Source organism: Leptodactylus fuscus, chromosome 6 (genome assembly GCF_031893055.1).
Source record: "Leptodactylus fuscus isolate aLepFus1 chromosome 6, aLepFus1.hap2, whole genome shotgun sequence".
NCBI lineage: Eukaryota > Metazoa > Chordata > Amphibia > Anura > Leptodactylidae > Leptodactylus > Leptodactylus fuscus.
The window spans coordinates 61,674,878-61,694,099 of record NC_134270.1 but is presented as its reverse complement, the minus strand read 5'-3'; the positions used below and the strand labels follow the sequence as shown (position 1 = coordinate 61,694,099).

General features: G+C 41.0%; 1 protein-coding gene across 1 annotated transcript; it reads right to left on the bottom strand.

The window, feature by feature from the left end:
* Positions 1–3,014: 3,014 nt before the first annotated feature.
* On the bottom strand, positions 3,015–7,776 carry LOC142209548 (gastrokine-2-like). The gene is made up of 5 exons (XM_075278556.1): positions 7,660–7,776; positions 6,812–6,949; positions 4,170–4,286; positions 3,967–4,089; positions 3,015–3,098 (listed from the first exon to the last, which is right to left on the bottom strand). The coding sequence occupies exons 1-5, from the start codon at positions 7,774–7,776 to the stop codon at positions 3,015–3,017; spliced, it is 579 nt and encodes a 192-aa protein (XP_075134657.1).
* Between the last annotated feature and the right edge of the window lie 11,446 nt (positions 7,777–19,222).

Below are 19,222 nucleotides of genomic sequence, written 5' to 3'. Positions count from 1 at the left end.
ACTCGCACCACCATCTCTGCAATCTCACACACTTTGGACCATAGCAAGCCACAAAATTCATATTACCCTCTGCAGCCTCGCCCCTCACCCCACACAATCACATATACATATACTTTACCACTTTGCCCCTCCCCTTAACGATACTCCAGGAGGCTCTCTTTAACGCTCTGGAGCGGCCATGATTGCCGACCCCCACTGCTCTGACAATCCGCGACACCGCCCACCCATGTCAATACCCCTAGGAAGTCTAATAAATGCAAAAAAAAAGTTTTAAAAAAAGTAAAAAACATATAAAAACAAATAAAAAGGATTAAAAATTCAAATCACCCCCCTTTCCCTACAACACATATAAAAGTAGTTAAAAACTGTGAAACACATACATGTTAGGTATCCCCGCGTCCGAAATCGCCCGCTCTACAAAGCTATACAAATATTTTTCCTGTTCGGTAAACGCCGTAGCGGGAAAAATGGTCAAAAGTGCCAAACCGCCTTTTTTTCACTCTTTTGCTTCTGATCCCCGTACACGCACGTATAAAAAAGTTACGGCTGTCGGAATATGACGACTTTTCAAAAAAAAATGTTTAAACACAGTTTTGGATTTTTTTTAAGGGGTCAAAATGTAAATAAAACCATATAAATTTGGTATCCCTGGCATCGTAACGAAACACAGAATACAGGGGACATGTCATTTTGGTTGCACAGTGAACGCCATAAAACCAAAGCCCGTAAGAAAGTCGCAGAACTGCATTTTTTTGTCAAATCCACCCCATTCAGAATTTTTTCCCTGCTTCCCAGTACATTATATAGAATAAATAATGGTGGCATCATGAAGAAAAATTTGTCCCAAAAAAAATTAAGACCTCATATGACTCTGGGAGCGGAGAAATAAAAAAGTTATGGGGTTTAGAAGGAGGGGAGTCAAAAATGAAAAACCAAAATCAAAAAATGCCATCGGCGGGAAAGGGTTAACTTCAAATACTTCTGTCTCAAAGTCACTATGTAAAGTTTCTCAGAACACCGTATAGCAGCTCTAATACAAATTAACTTCAACACAAAAGTCTCACGTATTCTCTGAATTACAGAAAAAACAAGATATAAACTTACATTTCATATCCCATACCTTATACACAGTACGAAAACCTTACCCACGCCTGTATATACCCACTACTACAATCACCGCAGACGAAGTCGCGGGTACCAGCTAGTATTAAATATGTGGGCATAAGCTGCTGTTGAGGCATACATTAGGGCATAGAAAGGAAGAAGTGTTATTTGTAGAGATGAGCGAGTACTGTTCGGATCAGCCGATCCGAACAGCACGCACGCATTGAAATGAATGGACGTAGCCGGCACGCGGGGGGTTAAGTGGCCGGCCGGCGTCAAAGCGGAAGTACCAGGTGCTTCCATTCATTTCAATGCGTGTTTGCTGTTCAGATCGGCTGATTCGAACAGTACTCGCTCATCTCTAGTTATTTGCCTTTCAGAGCGCAGATTTAGATGGTTTGGTTTTTGGATGTCATGTCATTTAAAAAAAACAACCATTAATAAAGCAGTGAGGATCCGGACGGCCCCCTAAAGGCGCAGGGCCCATTGGGAGATTCACAGTACTGAACCAGGCCAGTTCAACACTGCTCTTTACTATTTCTTTTGGGTATTAATATTCACTTTAGCTGTTCTATACATGAATCAGTTAAATCTGGTTGAATAAACCAATTGTCCTCAATGTCACTGCAGCAGCCCCTGTGTCTTCTCTGCCTGCTTGAATTAGTTCAAAAGGAGAAGACAGCCAACACAGGAAGAACCAGCAGTGTAGATATCGGGGATGTGGTGGTAGCAGTCCCAAGACCCAGAGGTGGCCCCAAAGGTTCATCTGCCACATAAAATATACCACTATTTTTAATGGAATAAGTTAGTGCAAAATCTGTAATGGGGCCCCTACCTAACTTATTCCATATAGAACAGTGCCTTCAAGTTATGACTTTGACCTACATGACAGTCACTGAGTCTATCATTAGGCTGATGAAATTATTAAAGAAATTACAAAGGGATTTTAATGATGCAAGCAATGGGAAGTTCAATTAAAGGAGATTTATACTTTCAATGTTTCTAATTTCCATTCATTATACTAGTTCAACCATGGTCATTGATGAATCATAGCAAAAAATGACACAATACATAGAAACAGCAGACGGAGATGATTTTTCATCTTAAAAATGACATCCTGAGATATGAGAACCTGCATGACTGTATATAATAGTCAGCAATTTCATTAGTCCAATGCGAATGTCAGACACTCCTGGTTATCTGGAACCTGCTGTATCTGTTCTACTGCCATGATGGTTTATGGGGTGCCACACTCCTTTTGTTAACATGTTATCTGAAATCTGTGTTTGTCTATCAATATTTCAGCTGAAATATTTATTATCCATTAGATTCTGGAAATCTGTCTTCATAACTTCTTAGCACCAGTTCATTGGTCAGTTCATTGGTGGAATGATGTGAGTCCAGGTTGAGACTTTCACTCTGTTGAACAGAGACGCTCAGCATAAGCAGATGGAATTATATATTGCTTGTTCCATTTCAGTTCCTGAGCTTTCTGTATTTAAGTTCCACTGGGTCATGGGGACTGGAATCTGAATCAGTCTTAAACTATCAGAATCCAAGATAAGAGAAATCGTACCATAAAAGGAGCCAATGCCATAGCTGTATCACAACACGATGGGATCCCTTCTTGTCTTTATATAGCCTTGCTTCCATCAACATGACACGTGAGACAGTGTCTATTTCCAGGTATGCAAATATGGGCTGGTGTTGTTTGGGTGCCAGCTCTGTGCACATAATCTTGGGTGAAATGTTGCAAGGAGTATACAAATTTTAAGGCAAGTCTATAATCAGGGAGGGGATGAGGAATTGATCAGGGCTGCTCTCCAAATATAGCATTCAACCTGTTTACATCCTGCTCAACGCTGTAACCAACGCCCTGTGAAGCAACCCTAATAGGAGGTCTGAAATGATCATGACTTGAAGATGAATGAAACATCTATTCCAAAGATGTTGAACTTCAGTGTGAATTTCCAGCGGAGGTGTGGGGACTTGTTCTGAGGAATAGAAGTATATAGTTATATATTATATAGTAATTATACCAGAGAGGGAAGAGTTAGAACCCATATACACACTTTCCCCCCAATGGCACAAGTTGCATCTTGCAATTTCATTCCTCCATTTGTGTTCACAGGTGGTGGTTACCTGTGCTATTGGGGTGCCAGCCCCCATATAGTCTGCTTGCCCCCATAGTACAGATAACAATCTACCTACAAACAAGGGAGAGGAGGGAAAAGGCAAAGCAACTTGGGTGCCTGATGCTGTTTCCGATCACTGAGGTCAGAACCAGCCTGGAATCCCTAGATACAATGCCTAAAAGTCAGGAGAAAGCAAGTGTACTCATACTCCCTAGAGAAACCGTTTAATAAATTTGCTGTGTTTGTTTAGTAAATCTTCACTGGGGCAAATCAATCAAGGGCAGATTTTTAGAGAAGTAATTGCTTATTAGTCCAATAATAAATATCATGCAATCTTCACAGGCTACCCTTATGATAAATATGCTCCCAGTGTGTTCTCCATATTCATCATTATCGGTTTCACAAAAAAACTATGCCAGATCCTACAACTTTGTCACACTGTTCGGGTAAGTTATCACGACAGAAAATGCTACCTGCAACACAATGCCGATACAGGGCATCACCATTCCGTCATGGCTTTCCACTGCTGATTAGGCCAAGATGAATGGAGTCTCGAACTGTGGAATCTGCAGCAAAAACTAGCAAGACATTTTTTCAGTGTCCTGCTGCGATCTCTGCCTCCCATTAATAACCATTAGAGGCAGAATCTGGGTGGAATCCACTGCAAATTTCCCCATGTGAACGTACCCTAATGCTGCTATTGCGTTATAGTATACGGGATAGTCACCTGCGAAGCCCAGTAGATGGGGACATCACTGCATAGGATATTGATGGGAACACCCAGCTTGGTCCGATCAGCTTCTACTCCTTCCACAAGATCGTAAGATAAATCATTGTCAGACGTGGAGTTCTGTGGAGGTAGAGATTGTACATGTTATATGATGAGCCTGGAGTATATACATAGTCGGGGGAGAGGAAACAGTACATTACCTGTCTCTGGAAGTATTTGATGGCTCTCAGGATATCATTCATTAAGGGAATGTTCATGCCATTCATTTCCACAACAAAACATTTCTGGTTATTAATTCGCCTGAAGCCAATAATGTCCTGTTGGGAGGATAAATGGACAATAATTAGCTATGGACAGGTTCCAGTGGCCACATTGTCATGATCTGATACAGGGTTTGCTGTAGTCAGTGATGGATTATAGTGTAAGGTTATAGAAGCTGCCACCTTCCAAATGTATGGCCTTAGGTGGGAGACTGTGAATGGGTCCTCAATTACTATGGGTCAAAGGTGCTTCAAGTGCCATCTACTGTACAGGCAGCTTCAGAACGAGTGTACCAACTGCAAGCTCAACCCCAACTCACAGTGGTAATATTACAAGTATTGCACCTTCAAACCTGGATGTCTGGAAGTTGTTTAACTGGGTTCTACTACAAGTAAAAATTGCAAGTTACCCTGTTCTTGCATACCACATGTCACCTGAGTCTTATTCCCAACTCCCACCAGACTCAAGATATGGCCCGGGAAACACTGCCAACACAAATTACCCTGCAGACCCTCTCAGCACTGCACCAGACCAGATGGAAACCTGGATGAATTGGTTGAGTCTTTAGTCACCATGACCATTTCAAGTACTACTACTCCCAGTCTCCTGGCTTCCTCCAATGGGTTGTTGCAAAAGGGAAGCACCTAATTGTGCCCAATGACTGTGTAGCTGGTGCTGTCTAATTTGCACCTTCAAGTACAGCTTTTGCACTATATATCCTTGCACCTTTTAGCATTTTGGTTCTTCCATTTGCAGTTTGTTTTCCAACTACTGCAGTCATCCATCAGTACAGTGTTCAAGTCAAAATGGAGCTGCAGCCGGGTCTTTACTGGAAACATACTAGCATTGTGACCCTTGGCATGTAGTTAGAGAAGTACCTGTGTGATCTGAGTGTGACACCTGTGACATAAGTCTCCCGTGGGGCTTCTTCTCTCAGCTTGTAAGAAGTTTGCTCAGTAAACCACTAGACCTAGAGAGAAGCTGAAGTTGCTGTGGTTGAGCTACTGATATTAACTCCTGCCATTGTAAGCAGTTGCCAGCATTAGGATTATCTAATTTAGCAGCCTGGTTTGGGCTTTGAATGAATGTTCTGGTCTGGTATAGAGTCAAAACATACAAAAAGTCTCTGTTCCCATTTCCCTTGTAAATAGGATGAGCCCCAAACTCTTAGGTCTCAGTAGGAGGCGTGTAATGATTTAATTATATGTCACATTATATACTGGGCCTCCAAGTAACATTGGTTCCACAATAGTCAGTGTGAGCTGAAGCAGTGTTTCACTCCGTCAATGTACCAATGATTGTAAATAGCCAATACAGTTAAGTAGTGATCACCTATAAACCCCCTTGCAGACGACCATATGAATGGTCAAAGTGCTATCCGGATTTTTCATTTGATTTGATTAATTTCTATAGGCCCGTACACATGACCGTGAATTACATAGTGCGGGCCACAAAATATGGAACAGGTCCAAATCCTGTCCGATTTCGTGGCCCTGCTTCAGCAGCTCCTATTCATTGAATGAATGGGGAAGCAGACACACAGCCGGTGTACAACGGCACACGGATGGCATCCGTTTGTCCCCCGTTTGCCACCCGTGCCATTCATTCACAGTAGCCGTTTGGCTCACAGTTGTTTGCAACCAGTTTAACTGAGATTATAGTCTTAACACTCATGAGATTGCCTGTATTTACTTAGCAAAATGTCCTTAAGTAGGTAGTTTGAACGCTACCTAATTATCCAGTGGGAGGTGAAGATGGCGTGAATTGAATATGATCAGCAATTTGGCACTCCACCCAAATTTTAATCTTTGGTGTAATATGTTAAGCTGTATCAATAAAAGTTAAGTTTTAATGCACTCTAATCCATAGTTGGAAATAAGGTATTTAGTGGCCCCAGGTAAACTGTAGATACACAAGAAATTGTTTTACAAGTGGAATGCTGATGTCTATCTATTCATACAAGCAGAATAAGGCATGGCAGGGCATGGTGGATGGATGTCTAACATTTACTTAAAGGAGCTATGCAGGGAAAAATAAAGCTTGCTAGCGCTGAATGTTTTTTTACTACTAATACATATATATGCTCCCCCAGAGCCGCATGAATACATTTGCAGAATGCAGCAGGGTGCTGGAATACTGTGTATGTACGCTGTATCCCCTGCTGTCACTTTCACTCTATGTGACATCAGCAACTCGTCACTACTCCTGCGACAGGTCCATAGAGTAGAGCAGAGACAGCCATGTAACCGAGTTGTAGTATCAGCAGAGGAATGAAACTTCTGTCTTCCCCAGCTGCGCTCTGCAAAGGAAATCATCAAGGCTTTGGAGGACATACATATCTATTAGTAATAAAGCTTATCCTGTCCAGGTAATGCACTGGTAAGCTTTATTAATCCAGCCCTGGTTACATAATACCAGTGAAGACAATTCTGTTTTCTCAACACATCATCAGCAAATGTATCAACGTTGCAATTGTTTTGCTCATAAAGGATAACTTAGACTGGATGCAAATAAGATGTAATAAAACCATCAGCTATGAGAAACATGTTATTCTCCTGCACAGGGACTTGTGATCACTCACATGATTGTAGTCGTACAGAACAGTGGATGACACATTGTTGGAACTGACATAAAACGCGGCCACATTCTCCTCTTTCTTGACCATGACCGTCTGCTGAACCTTCTCTCCATTCTTGGCTTGAAAGGCCATCTCTACTACCTAGAAAACAGAACAACCGGTCTCATGTAAAATCACTATTAACACACTGCAATATTTCTCCAAGGACTGGTAGACTTGGGATTTTGAGGGCTCCAAGCAGAGTTATATCTGAGGGCTCCCCTAATTTTAGGCCCCCCTTCCTTTTACTGGAACTAATCCAATTTGCAGATCAAAAAATCTGGATGCAATAGTACAGTATTCCAGGCTCCTTATGCTGCACCCTGTATATTTTACACAGGATTACTCTACAGTTTAATGCACCTAATCCACCTTTTCTGGACCCTATATAGTATGAGGTCCACTTTACTAGCCCTACAAACTATTATATCAACTTTACCAGCCCCCATACAGTATATTATCTCCTTTATTGGTTCCTATATAGTATATTACTCCTTTATTGATCCCTTCACGGTATATTATCCCTTTACTGGACACACACAGTATATTGTCCCCTTTATGGCTCCCACACAGTAATATTATCCCATTTTCATGGCTCCCAAACAAAGACACAGTAGACAATTAGCTATTGTCCAACAAGTAATCGCCTATATATACTAGATACCAATCCCCTCTCATTTCCAGACCTGCCTTCTCTTTGACCTCTGGGGGTGGCATATACTATATTCAGATGCTGAACAATACCAGTCCAACAATTGAGTAGTCAATATCAACCATTACCTATTGGAGTAATACAACAGGCAATAACTCACCTCTTCAATATGTTTGTGCGTCATGTATACCCCAATTAATGTTGCCCCCACTACAATTATAGCCAGTAGCATGAGAACGACAACAGCCCAAGCCCAAGTCGTCCTGCTCTCAGTCATCTTAGGAAAAGAGAAGAAAGTCTGGAAGAAAAAAATAATATGCAAAAATGATTAATGACAATGTAAAATTAAAACAAAGCAAAACTAAACAACTAAATAATGACATAATAGACAAAGATACTATATGACAAAAAAGCACTAGAAATATTACAACCTGAAATTTTGGCAGCGTGACAACCAACACACAGTCACGTATCATGTAATTACATTATTATGTCAATTTACACCAATGACAGATTTATGCAGCTGGGGTGCGATGTAAAGCAGCAAAAAGATAATAATAACAATAATTAGCACTTTTATTGGAGTTAATTATTATTTTTGTAAATGAGTTTTATAACAAACAGTGAGGATGACAGGAAGTAACTAGTGTCATAAGAAACGGATTGCTGTGGGCGAACAGGTAAAATCCTCCTCTTCTTTATCCCACCTTCAGACTTACAAAAATGGAGGCAGTGTCAGACAAAGATGTCTAGGGCCCACCAGTGGAATTGTTTCTAGGGCCTATCACCAGGATCCCTGTAGATCAGCTGTACCGACATAGTGTGGCTACAGGTATTAACAATGCCATGCTGCTCAACCGCCATATGATGTGCACCAATGCACTACCTAAACCGACGTGTGCCATCACTCTTCGCTGTTTACATCACAAAAAAATAGATGGGGTGAAATGTAAATAATGAAGGGGCTCTGCACATTGTAATATCTAATGTATGTTGTAATATGTAATGTAATATGCTCCACAATGGCCCCCACATAGTATAATGTGCTCAACACAGTATAATATACTCCTCACATTGGCCCCAAACAGTACAAAATGCTGCCAAGAGTGCCCCTTAAGCTGCTTCAGATAAACCCCATGAAATTTGATGAATATTTGTAAGTTTCAGCACTCCGATTAGTTTTATCAGAAGAAGATGCTGGGAGCCATCAGAGTCCCAGGAGAGGTAAGTATAAGTATTTGTTATATTTAATCACCTCCCCTGGGCCTGGCATGTACAGTACAGACATTACACACTCCATTATGCCACCAGACCTCCACTGCCTATGAAAAAAAAGCAATGGGGGTCCAGTAGCACCGACTAAAGGCACAGGGCCCTCCAAGGGATTCACCGATAACCCAATGTGCCATTCCGAACCTGAGTGGAGGGGTATTTTCTGTTTGTTGTTTCAGTAACAGTCCATCAAAATATAGGTCATGTTTTATTTTTGTCTGCTTTCACGGACCCCTCCTTACACTCAAATGCATAGCGTATCCGTGAAAACAGGTGCTCCATCGGTGCAAGACATCCATGAAAAGTGCAATATTTTCCTGGGTGTTTTGCTCCTCCTGTAGTATGAAAATAGCCTTAGGGCTAGTTCACATGGGGCAAAACGGTCAGGATAGTGATGCGGAGTCCGCGACGAAATGCTGCTGCCTCCCATTGAAATCAATGGGAGCCAGTCATTTCCTTTTTCAAGGAGCAGTTTGTTCCCGCTCACGGAAAAAAAAGAAGCAAGTGGCCCTTTAGGTGGATTCTGCGGCTGATTCAGCCACGGCGTCCGCCTCGCGACACCACCCTCCGGACTAGGCCCGTTGATTTGGGCCTAATTCAGAGCGGAAAGCCCCGACGGATTATGTTCACGCGGAACCCCGTGTGAACTAGCCCTTAGTGTTTTTTGTTAGATCTGAACCTATCCTGTGTATTTACCTGTGTTTTACGTATGTATAATGCTGTATTATGCATATTGATAATTTATACGTATTTATCAGCTTATTTATATGTGGCAGTATTTATAATTACGGCGTATTTATAACAATTTGTTATTACGTAAAACGGCAATGACAGCACCAGGATGACATCTGTGTGCTGTCTGTGCCGCTGCTTCATCTAGTGAGCCTGGACCACAAAATGCATAGGGATGTGAGGATCGAGGTGTTGCCTCACCACAGGCTGGAGGAGTCTAGAAGGTGATGTCTAAGTGTGAGAAGGAATGTTTATGCTAAGTGCTAAAGACGAGTAGGAGGATATTGCTTGTGAGTACAGAACTGTACTGCGGTAACTAAGAAAGATTGACTGTGAGGTGTGCAATACTAAATGAACATGCAGTTGTGACCATTTACAGCAAGTGCAAAGATGCCAACTAGAAGTGACCAAGTGAGAGAGGCAAAAGGTTTTTTATCCAGTATAGAGACTGCGATATTCATATTAAGTGAGCTGCTATGATAGTGACTGCTGTAGACTGAGTAGGTGCGAGTCTCAGTACATTGTCGCAAGCATTAGCATAGTATCACAAGTGTCAGCAAAAATGTTGCAAGTTTAAGGCAAACTGTTGCCTCAGGTGAGAACAATGTAACCATGTAATATATTACAGAAATCCTGGATGTGAATAATCTCTCTCCTTCCTTTTCCATTATTGCACAGAATAATTGACCGGCTGCACAACCGTCCTCCTCCGTCTTATCCTGGGTGGTTTACGGATTACCACAGAGATTATGCAAATAGTAATCATGTTAATGGATTGTTTTATGCTGCTCACCTTCCTCCTGGATTACTGAGCTAATTTAAAGGGCTGGTCCAGTCTTTAGTGAATAAATCTTTTCCTAATACAATTTTTTACCATGACAACCAGCATTCATATTGCCTCCCAATGATGAATTTCCAGGGTATCACACTCAGCAGTATTACATATGATCCATCTTATTATGTTATATGAAAGGATAGAATCTGCACGAATGGATACGCATGATCTGTTTGCTTCAGGGTTTGAGATTGGTCCTTACAATATACGTCTATTTTCCTTCTCCCTTGTATGATGTGGCTTGTCATTTCCTCCCTGCGTCTTACTCTTGGAATCTCTTTTCTCCTTCCTTCCCCTCTTCCCCATTTATTTGTTTCCATTATCTCCTGCCCCTTTGTCCCTTCTTTACGTTTTTTTTTTTTTTATATTGGGATGTACTTTATTGGTTTTATATATGGTCCTTATTTGTTAGCCCCCTGCATGGGGTTTTATGTATTTTGCATTTATTATATGTGTATTTTTAATAAAACCTTTTTTTGATAGTAAAGTTTGAGGAACCCCTAAGGCCACCTTGTGAATGGAACGCCGGTGCACTTGTGTGATCTCCATTCATGTCTATGGGTCTGTGTGCGCTGCTGGAGTTTATAGTAACTGCAGCACCATAGAAGTGAATGAGGTGTCCATCACATAAGTGCACTTGTGCTCTGTTCACAAGAAGGTTTTAAGGGTACTTTCAATGCCCCATCCTCCTGCTCACTGGTGGACCTGGCAATTGGGATACCAGCTATCAGACACTTATTCCCTGTCCTGTGGGTAGGATAACCATCCATAACAGGAAAACTGCTTTAAGTATTTGCCCCCTTTGACAAAATAACAGAGGCAGCCTAGGAGGCAACATTATACAAGCGCCAGGAACTTTCCTTAGCCTTCCCTCATGCTCTTTAGTGCTGTTTATTGGTTTTCTACTTTCAGCTGCCTCATGCTTTCTCCTTTTCCTCTAGAACTCCTGTTTGATGAAGGAACCATTATGTTCCATAATCTTACAACTATATTTATTTCTGGTTAGCCAATATGCGTATCACTCTGACAGCATAATGGTACCGTATTCAGGTAGTGAGGTTGTGTGGCGATGTGGCAAGAACAAAGGAACAAAAACCACATCCAATTTACTGTCATTATGTCAAGTGAACTTGGTTAAAATAAGCAGAGTTCTCAAGGATAAATGCATCTTAACTGATAATATGGCTTCTACTTGGTGACTAAAGCTGCATCAGCTGTGAGCAAGGCTGACCTCTGAACTGGAGGCCTTTTGGAAGAATTATGATTGCCATAATATAGAGTATGTGTCACATTCTTTAAGAAGGAGTAGGAATATATGTAGGAGAAATTTTTCATCTTCCTGTTTTAGAAGCTTAAAATGTATAACAGTAATATATATATATATATATATATATATATATATATATATATATATATATATATATATTCTGTTATATGTATATATGTATATGTATATGTATATATGTATATACATGTCAGTTTATAATAGTATAACTGAATGGCTAAAGTAAGCCATATACATGTTCAAGTGTATGTCAATGCACTCTATTCGACCTTAGAGTCGTAAGTCATTGTCATGTATAATTTATAGAATAAATGAATAATCCTTATAGGCATCATCTCTGCTCCAGGGACTGGTTTCTCTGTAATATTATGAAGAGACATCATCCTATTTATAAGATGTCCATCCAACTTGTATATACAGAGAGGAAGAGAAAATGTCCTATTTGCTTTGGTATTGCTAATAAGTTTTTGGTCTTGGCAATAAAGTTTCTTTCAATATGAATTTAGATAGATATGAGAAATGGATAGATAATGACATGGACATATAAGACCTAGATTTGACATTAAATGATGATAGATAGATAGATAGATAGATAGATAGATAGATAGATCGATAGTAGGTAGATAAATAGATAGATAGATAGATAGATAGATAGATATCCACCTAAATAGATAATGAAGAGTTAAATATAAGATATTTTTAGATCCACAGATATATATAGAAGGGTAGATAGATAGACAGAAGATATAGACAGAGAAAGAGAGATATATGGATGGATAGATAGACAGATAAATATGAGTGATGTGATAGATAGATAGATAGATAGATAGATAGATAGATAGATAGATAGATGATAGATAGATATGGACCTACCTTCACTTGCATTTGATGATGTCCTGTGATAACTTGCACAGCATACCTTTGTCTTGTTCCTTTTATAAGGTGCACTGAACTGCTCTCTTCCTGGGGAATGACACACGTTGGGTGGAGGTATGGAACACCCTTATGAAGACACCTGTAAAAATACCCAGGTGACAACATCCACCTGACCTGGAAACAGCTTCAGACCTGCTGGAGAAGGTGACAATGTGGAAAACTGCAGGTGGATAACTAAGTTCCTGATAACCAGACTGACAGGTCATTAGACTTTATATCATGCCAATGGCTATCTATATATCTTGTAACATGATGTGCAACCTGCAAAATAATGCACAGATCTGTATGAAACAGGCTGTAAGTCTGGATTAGTATAGGACAAGTAATGTTGTAACGTATGTATATACGTAGTGATTTCACCTGTAGAATAGTGACTGTGGTTGTGGAGTATAATATGGGCTATAAAACAGGATCAGTACAGGATAAGTAATGTAATGTATGCACACACACAGTCTACTAAGAGAATAGTGAGTGCAGCTCTGAAGGTAATACTTTGGGATGTTCCTAGAATGCAATAGAAAATATCATCTGTGGTGATGGCCTTAAATGGCAGTAAAATCTGGCTGTGCTAAACATGGAGTTTACAGCAGATTTGACTAAAATCTGTGAATGGCGCTAGCTTCACACTAGCATCTGAGCTTCTCTGTCCCAGATTACGCTTAAAATCGTGAGAGAGAAAAGTCTACCACATTTTTGGTGGAAACTGAGCGGAAACCTGACGGATCCCATAATATTATGTAGGTCCGCGGCTTTCCGTGTGTAACTGCTTTTTAACTGGATAGGTTCTGTATTTCCCAATGGAAGGAAATCCGAACGCTAGTGTAAACCTAACATAAGGGAGAGAAAAGATGAAAGGTGGAGGCTGTGAACACATGTCCCACTGCAGGATTTTGGGCCCTCATAGAGTCTGTTTCCTAAAGTTTGGCAGGAAACATGCACACCAGTAGCCCATTGGAAGCCATTGTGTAGGGCAGTGGCAGCGTTTCTTCTATCACACAAGAGCAGTTTCTAGGTTGTTGCCTTTCTATGGACTTGTCTGTCTTTCCTCATCTAGCAGCCTGTGTCTTGGTATCTTCTCCATGCTTTTCTTGGCATACACATCAAACTTTATTGATTTATAAGTGTTCCCTTAATTTTTCTGAGCAACATGTGACATAAATAAAAACATCACTAAAATCTGTGAGGAATACTGTTGGATTCTGTATCTGATAGGGATGTCGGCTGATGGTTCTCTTGTTGGGGCTTGTTGTCTCCTTGTGAGTCGTGTTCACCATTGATCTTCCACCATCCTCTAGCTCCATGTAAATACTTCTGCCATCCCTGAGTGAAGAATCACTCAAATGGCCAAAGTATCCTAAATGTAGGTGTTTATTGAAAAACATTAGTAATATAAAGCATCATATAAATATTAAGACCGTCACATAAAGAATACAAAAGTGTGGAGTGATGCATACAAAGTACGAGAAAATAGTGACAAATTCAACAGTATCATATCCATTAAATATGGGGTAAGATAAAAAAGGTGTAGAAATCAAGAACTGGGGATTAACACAGGGAGGGAAGGGAGGGGTAGTAGTGCCATAATGTTAAGAAGTAACAGGGTAAGGGTGCGTTCACACGATGTAAAGTGGAGCGTCATCTGGCACGTATACATGTGTCAGCAGATTGCGCGCTCAAAAAGATCCCATTAATTTCAATGAGAGTTACGAGCATATACGCCGTGTTATTTTGCGCCCGTAATTTTGCACCCGCAAAATCCCAAATCAATGGGATCTTTTTGAGCGCTCAAACTCTGACACGCCATATACGTGCCAGATCACGCTCAATTTTACATCGTGTCAACGCACCCTAAGAGGAGGAGACCCTGCTGAAGGGGAGGCTAATAGGCACCCCACCAGATTCCATGGAGTGATTATAGCTGGAGACAGTATGGCAGACCAGGGATATTGGACCGTTTGATCCAAGGTTCAGACTTTATCAAAAATTGGGAAAGTGTCAGAAATGGTGGCATTCATTTTTTTGTGAAGCATGATGGAGTTAACTCTGTACACAACATCAGTCAAGGAGAAGTACGACCACCTCCAATTAAAGGCAATGTGGATATGTGCAGCCATCAGGATGAATAGGTGAAGTTTGTGTTGGGTGTAGGTGAGAGAAAGAGAAAGACAGGTGCAGACAGAGGGAATGATTGACTAAAAAGTTGTTATGCCAATCTGTGTATTTCCAGCCATGTTGGCAGGACCACCAAGTATGGAGAGTAGTGGCTATGGCATTGTATCCTAAATATAAAGGGGCACACCACCGATCATAGATGGGCCCTCATTCCAAGCATGGTCAAGTACAAGAAGTTATCCTGTAAAACAATATTTCAAACACTGAAATTTTGGGAATTTTGGGAACAGATAAGAGCTGTACAAGCTGAGGATGTGCTAATATTAAAGGACCTAACTGACCCTAGTGGTTTATTTAACCCTACTATTCTACAAGTAAGTACCCCAAAGTGTGTTTTTAAAGGTTGATTTCTTCTGCGAACAGGGATCTCTGCATGATATTGGCACAGCTTGTATGGCATACATCTTAGACAATGAGTTCATTGCTCATATCTTTAAATCTTTAAGGTGCTATTAGACAACCGGATATTTAAGGCTATAATCGGCAACAAACACTCCTAGGAGTGCTCCTTCCAAGTAATAGCCCTATCTAACCCAATGAATGAGCTTGTTTAAAGGGATTCTATAATTAAAACTGCATTTTTTCTCGCTAACACGTAGGAATAGCCTTAAGAAAGGCTATTCTTCTCCTACCTTTAGATGTCTTCTCCGCGCTGCCGTTCTGTAGATATCTCGGTTTTCATCGGTATGCAAATGAGTTCTCTTGCAGCACTGGGGGAGGTCCCCAGTGCTGTAAGAGAACTCTCCAGCAACAGCCTCTTCTTCCTCTGGAACGCCCTCCGTGACGTGTTCTTCGGATGGCTTCTTCTGGCTTTAAATGGGACACATGTGCAGTCGGCTCTGCCATGCCTGCAGCCATTTTCTTGTGGCCGCTTATGCAGTACGCTCGTGGGGTTAAGTGTTAAGTATCTATGATTGACGTTTTTTCCAATCACACACACACACGCCAGATATTTTACTCTATTATTCAATAGATACAACCATTTTATACCAACTGTACCATTCATTTTTAAACAGGAAGAAATAATTCTAATATAGTGTAATGAGAATGAAATAAAACCATAAATCCATCTCTAGAACTGATCTGTGTCTATGCCCAAATACATGGGACTTCACTAAAAAGGATTAGCCACCACACAGTGTACAGCAATGTGCTTCTGCTTGGCACATTGTTCCAGTACACACTGGGCCCACAATTAGCTTGTTGGGAGGGTGAAAGGTAGTCAGATCCCCACTGGTTTGCTATAAATTACCTGTACTAAAGATGGGCCATCAGTAGTAATGTCTTGGAGATCCCTTTAGGGAGAAAATTGTAAGCATTTGATACCTCCATAATTAGTATCAAATCAAAGCCCTATTTGAGCAATAATCCTCCCATATCTCCCAACTTTTGAAGAGCCGAAAGAGGGACAAAATATGCAGCGCGTGCGCGCGCCATGGGAAACTTAGCTCCGCCCACTTATGTTGATTCCGCCCATTCTCATTCATTTTTACATGTGCCCCCACACAGTATAATCTTCCTACAGTCACCTGTAAATTATATTCCCTCCCTCCATCTCTCCCAGTTTCATATAACCCCTTTATCTGCCCCCAGTTTCATGTCCCCCCTCCATCTCTGCCCCAGTTTCATGTCCCCCCATCTCTGCCCCCAGATTCATGTCCCCCCATCTCTGCTCCCAGATTCATGTCTCCCCCTTCATCTGCCCCAGTGTCATGCCGTTCTCCCCCCCTTCATCTTTCCCAGTGTCATGCCGTTCTCCCCCTTCATCTGCCCCAGTGTCATGCCATTCTCCCCCCTTCATCTGCCCCAGTGCCATGCCATGCCTTTCTCCCCCCTTCATCTGCCCCAGTGTCATGCCATTCTCCCCCCTTCATCTGCCCTAGTGTCATGCTGTTTCCCCCCTTCATCTGCCCCAGTGCCATGCCATGCCGTTCTCCCCCCTTCATCTGCCTCAGTGTCATGCCGTTCTCTCTCCCCCTCATATGCCACAAGTTTCATAGGCCCCCTACATTACGTTTCCCTCAATGTTTAACACAAATACTTATACTCACCTTCCAACGCTCCCCCGCTGCTCTCTCCACTCTCTCACTCCACTGACATAGTTGTAGGCGCGATGTGACATCATCACATCGCACCTACACACACCAAAGCTGGAGCGCAGCGGTAAGGCAGGAGCTGAGCTGTGACAGCTCCTGCTTTACTTGCTTATATGTTCAACTCAATGAGTTGAAATCGGGACATACTTCCCGCCGACCGGGACTGCGGGACACGACACTGAATTCGTGAATGTCCTGCGGAATTCGGGACGGTTGGGAGGTATGCAATAGTTGTACCAATACAACCAAAGTACCGCAGAATGAGATGCATGACTGATAATTATACCAATTAAACCCTGCCAAAAATGCAGAAATACTTTGTGCCCCTGCCATAGATGAAGATGAGTATTTGGCAAATCAAGTATCAGAAACATTTCTACCTGAATAGCAGAGACAGAGAATAAACCAATAACTCTTAAAGCGTAACTCCAGTTATAAACATCTTTTCATAAATGGACAGTAAAGGTGAATATAAGAAACTATGTAATATATCTGAGGATATCTATAACTATATACATTTATATATATTTAATCAACCCAGTGAAAATCTATCACTTTGAGTCTCAATGGTGAATGGCGCAAAATGTATATCATAAAAAGGCAATAGCAAAATTGCTGGTTTAGTCATCAAGGCTTGGTCATCAAGGCTAAACCATGCCATTCACCTAAGGGTTAAAAGATTTACCCAGTATATTATACACAGGCATAACCCAGTTGAGATGTTGTATGATGAGTATCTATATGAAGTACAGTGAGTATATGGCGCCAGGGTGTTCTGGGGGCCCCACAATGGCTCAGTGTTATATCGGGGATTTATCTGTTTACTTGTGGGCCAGTTTGAACAGAGGCACAATTATTATGAGGCTATTGACAGCCGTATGGGAACAATGTGTTACAACATAACCCCTCATATGTAGTAAGAGTAGAGGTGTACCCGCGTGTCTGTGCTCACGTGGCAAGCAAAAAGACATGCTTCTGTACGGTGCTCATATACAGGCAGCCTGAGGTTATAGCGCAAGCAGAAAGCGTTACTTATTTGTACGTGAAACAGTTTGATGTTTACATAGTCAACAGCTATAATATTCATAAAAAGTGGTGCAAGTCACTATGAGAACGTGCTGAGCTTCACCATAGTAGTGACACTAGCAACTAGATGCCAAGTGCATAGACCACAACTGAAGTGCATGTGGTAAATGAACTTTTCTTGTGCTAGTCACAACCTATATCAAGGGGGTAATAGAAACAATTGAGATAAAAGCTAACTTTTAATATAGTTACACCCCCTTTCTCTCCTTTAGGCTAAGGGCATATGAAGTGCAAAACCCACCGTCCACTATGCTGTAACTGTAAATTGCCACACCTCCCAAATTTCAAAGGAAAAACTGTAAGCTATCCGGGAAGGCGGGACAGCCGTGTAAAATCAGGACTGTCCCATTGGATCCGAGACGCTTGGGAGCTATAAAATAGCCATGAGGTTAGCTGCTAGCAATGTTAACCAGTGTATGCCTAACCTAACTCTACCCTATGGGTGAAACCGAAAAGTACACTCCACAGTGAAATATTTTCTTTAAAATGTACTATAATTTTTTAAAGAATTTTCTTAAGACGTACATATCTGAAAGTATTCCTGCACCATTTCAATAAAGTATTTAAATGATTTTCACATACATAATTTTGTAGTATATTAAGATTTGCAGCAGATATACTAAATGTAGTTCTTGTTAGTGCCTATAGAATATACTGCAGTACTGATGATGACCACTAGATGTTACTCACACAAGGTATTTACGTTTGGTCAGTTATTGCTGTTTGTTACATTTACTGACATTGCAATACTTACTTTGCAATTGATTTGACTCATATGATGCAGGTATCCTTGTAGGCACCATCTGCTCTTATACTTTTAATGTATCTGATAGGTATATGCAATAAGAATTTATGCTTATTATATAACTATTTGTGGCGATCTTGACTGTAGACTAATTGTGAATAACTTTTGTGAATTCTTTGGCCAGCCACAACAGTGTAGCAATTGATGTATGTCAGCAAATACATGATTAGGTTGATGCAACTCAATCATACCTGTATTTGATGTTAGTGAAGCACCAACATACAGTAGTTGTTAATAGTAAACGGATGCACTGTTTAAGATGCAAAATCAGCAGTCTTGGATCTAAAGCATTATATATCCTATCTTTGGCTCATATGTGACCAAAAATATCTAGCTCACTTGATGTATCTATTTCAGAGTTATAGCTTACTATCAGTAGCCTGTGAGCGTTTTATGCACTCCGCTGCGTAATCGTTTTTTTTTTTTAAATCGGACACAGAGTCGGACATGCAGTACTCTGTGTCCGGTTTAAAAAAAAACGGTTTTGCGGTGGATACCATAAAA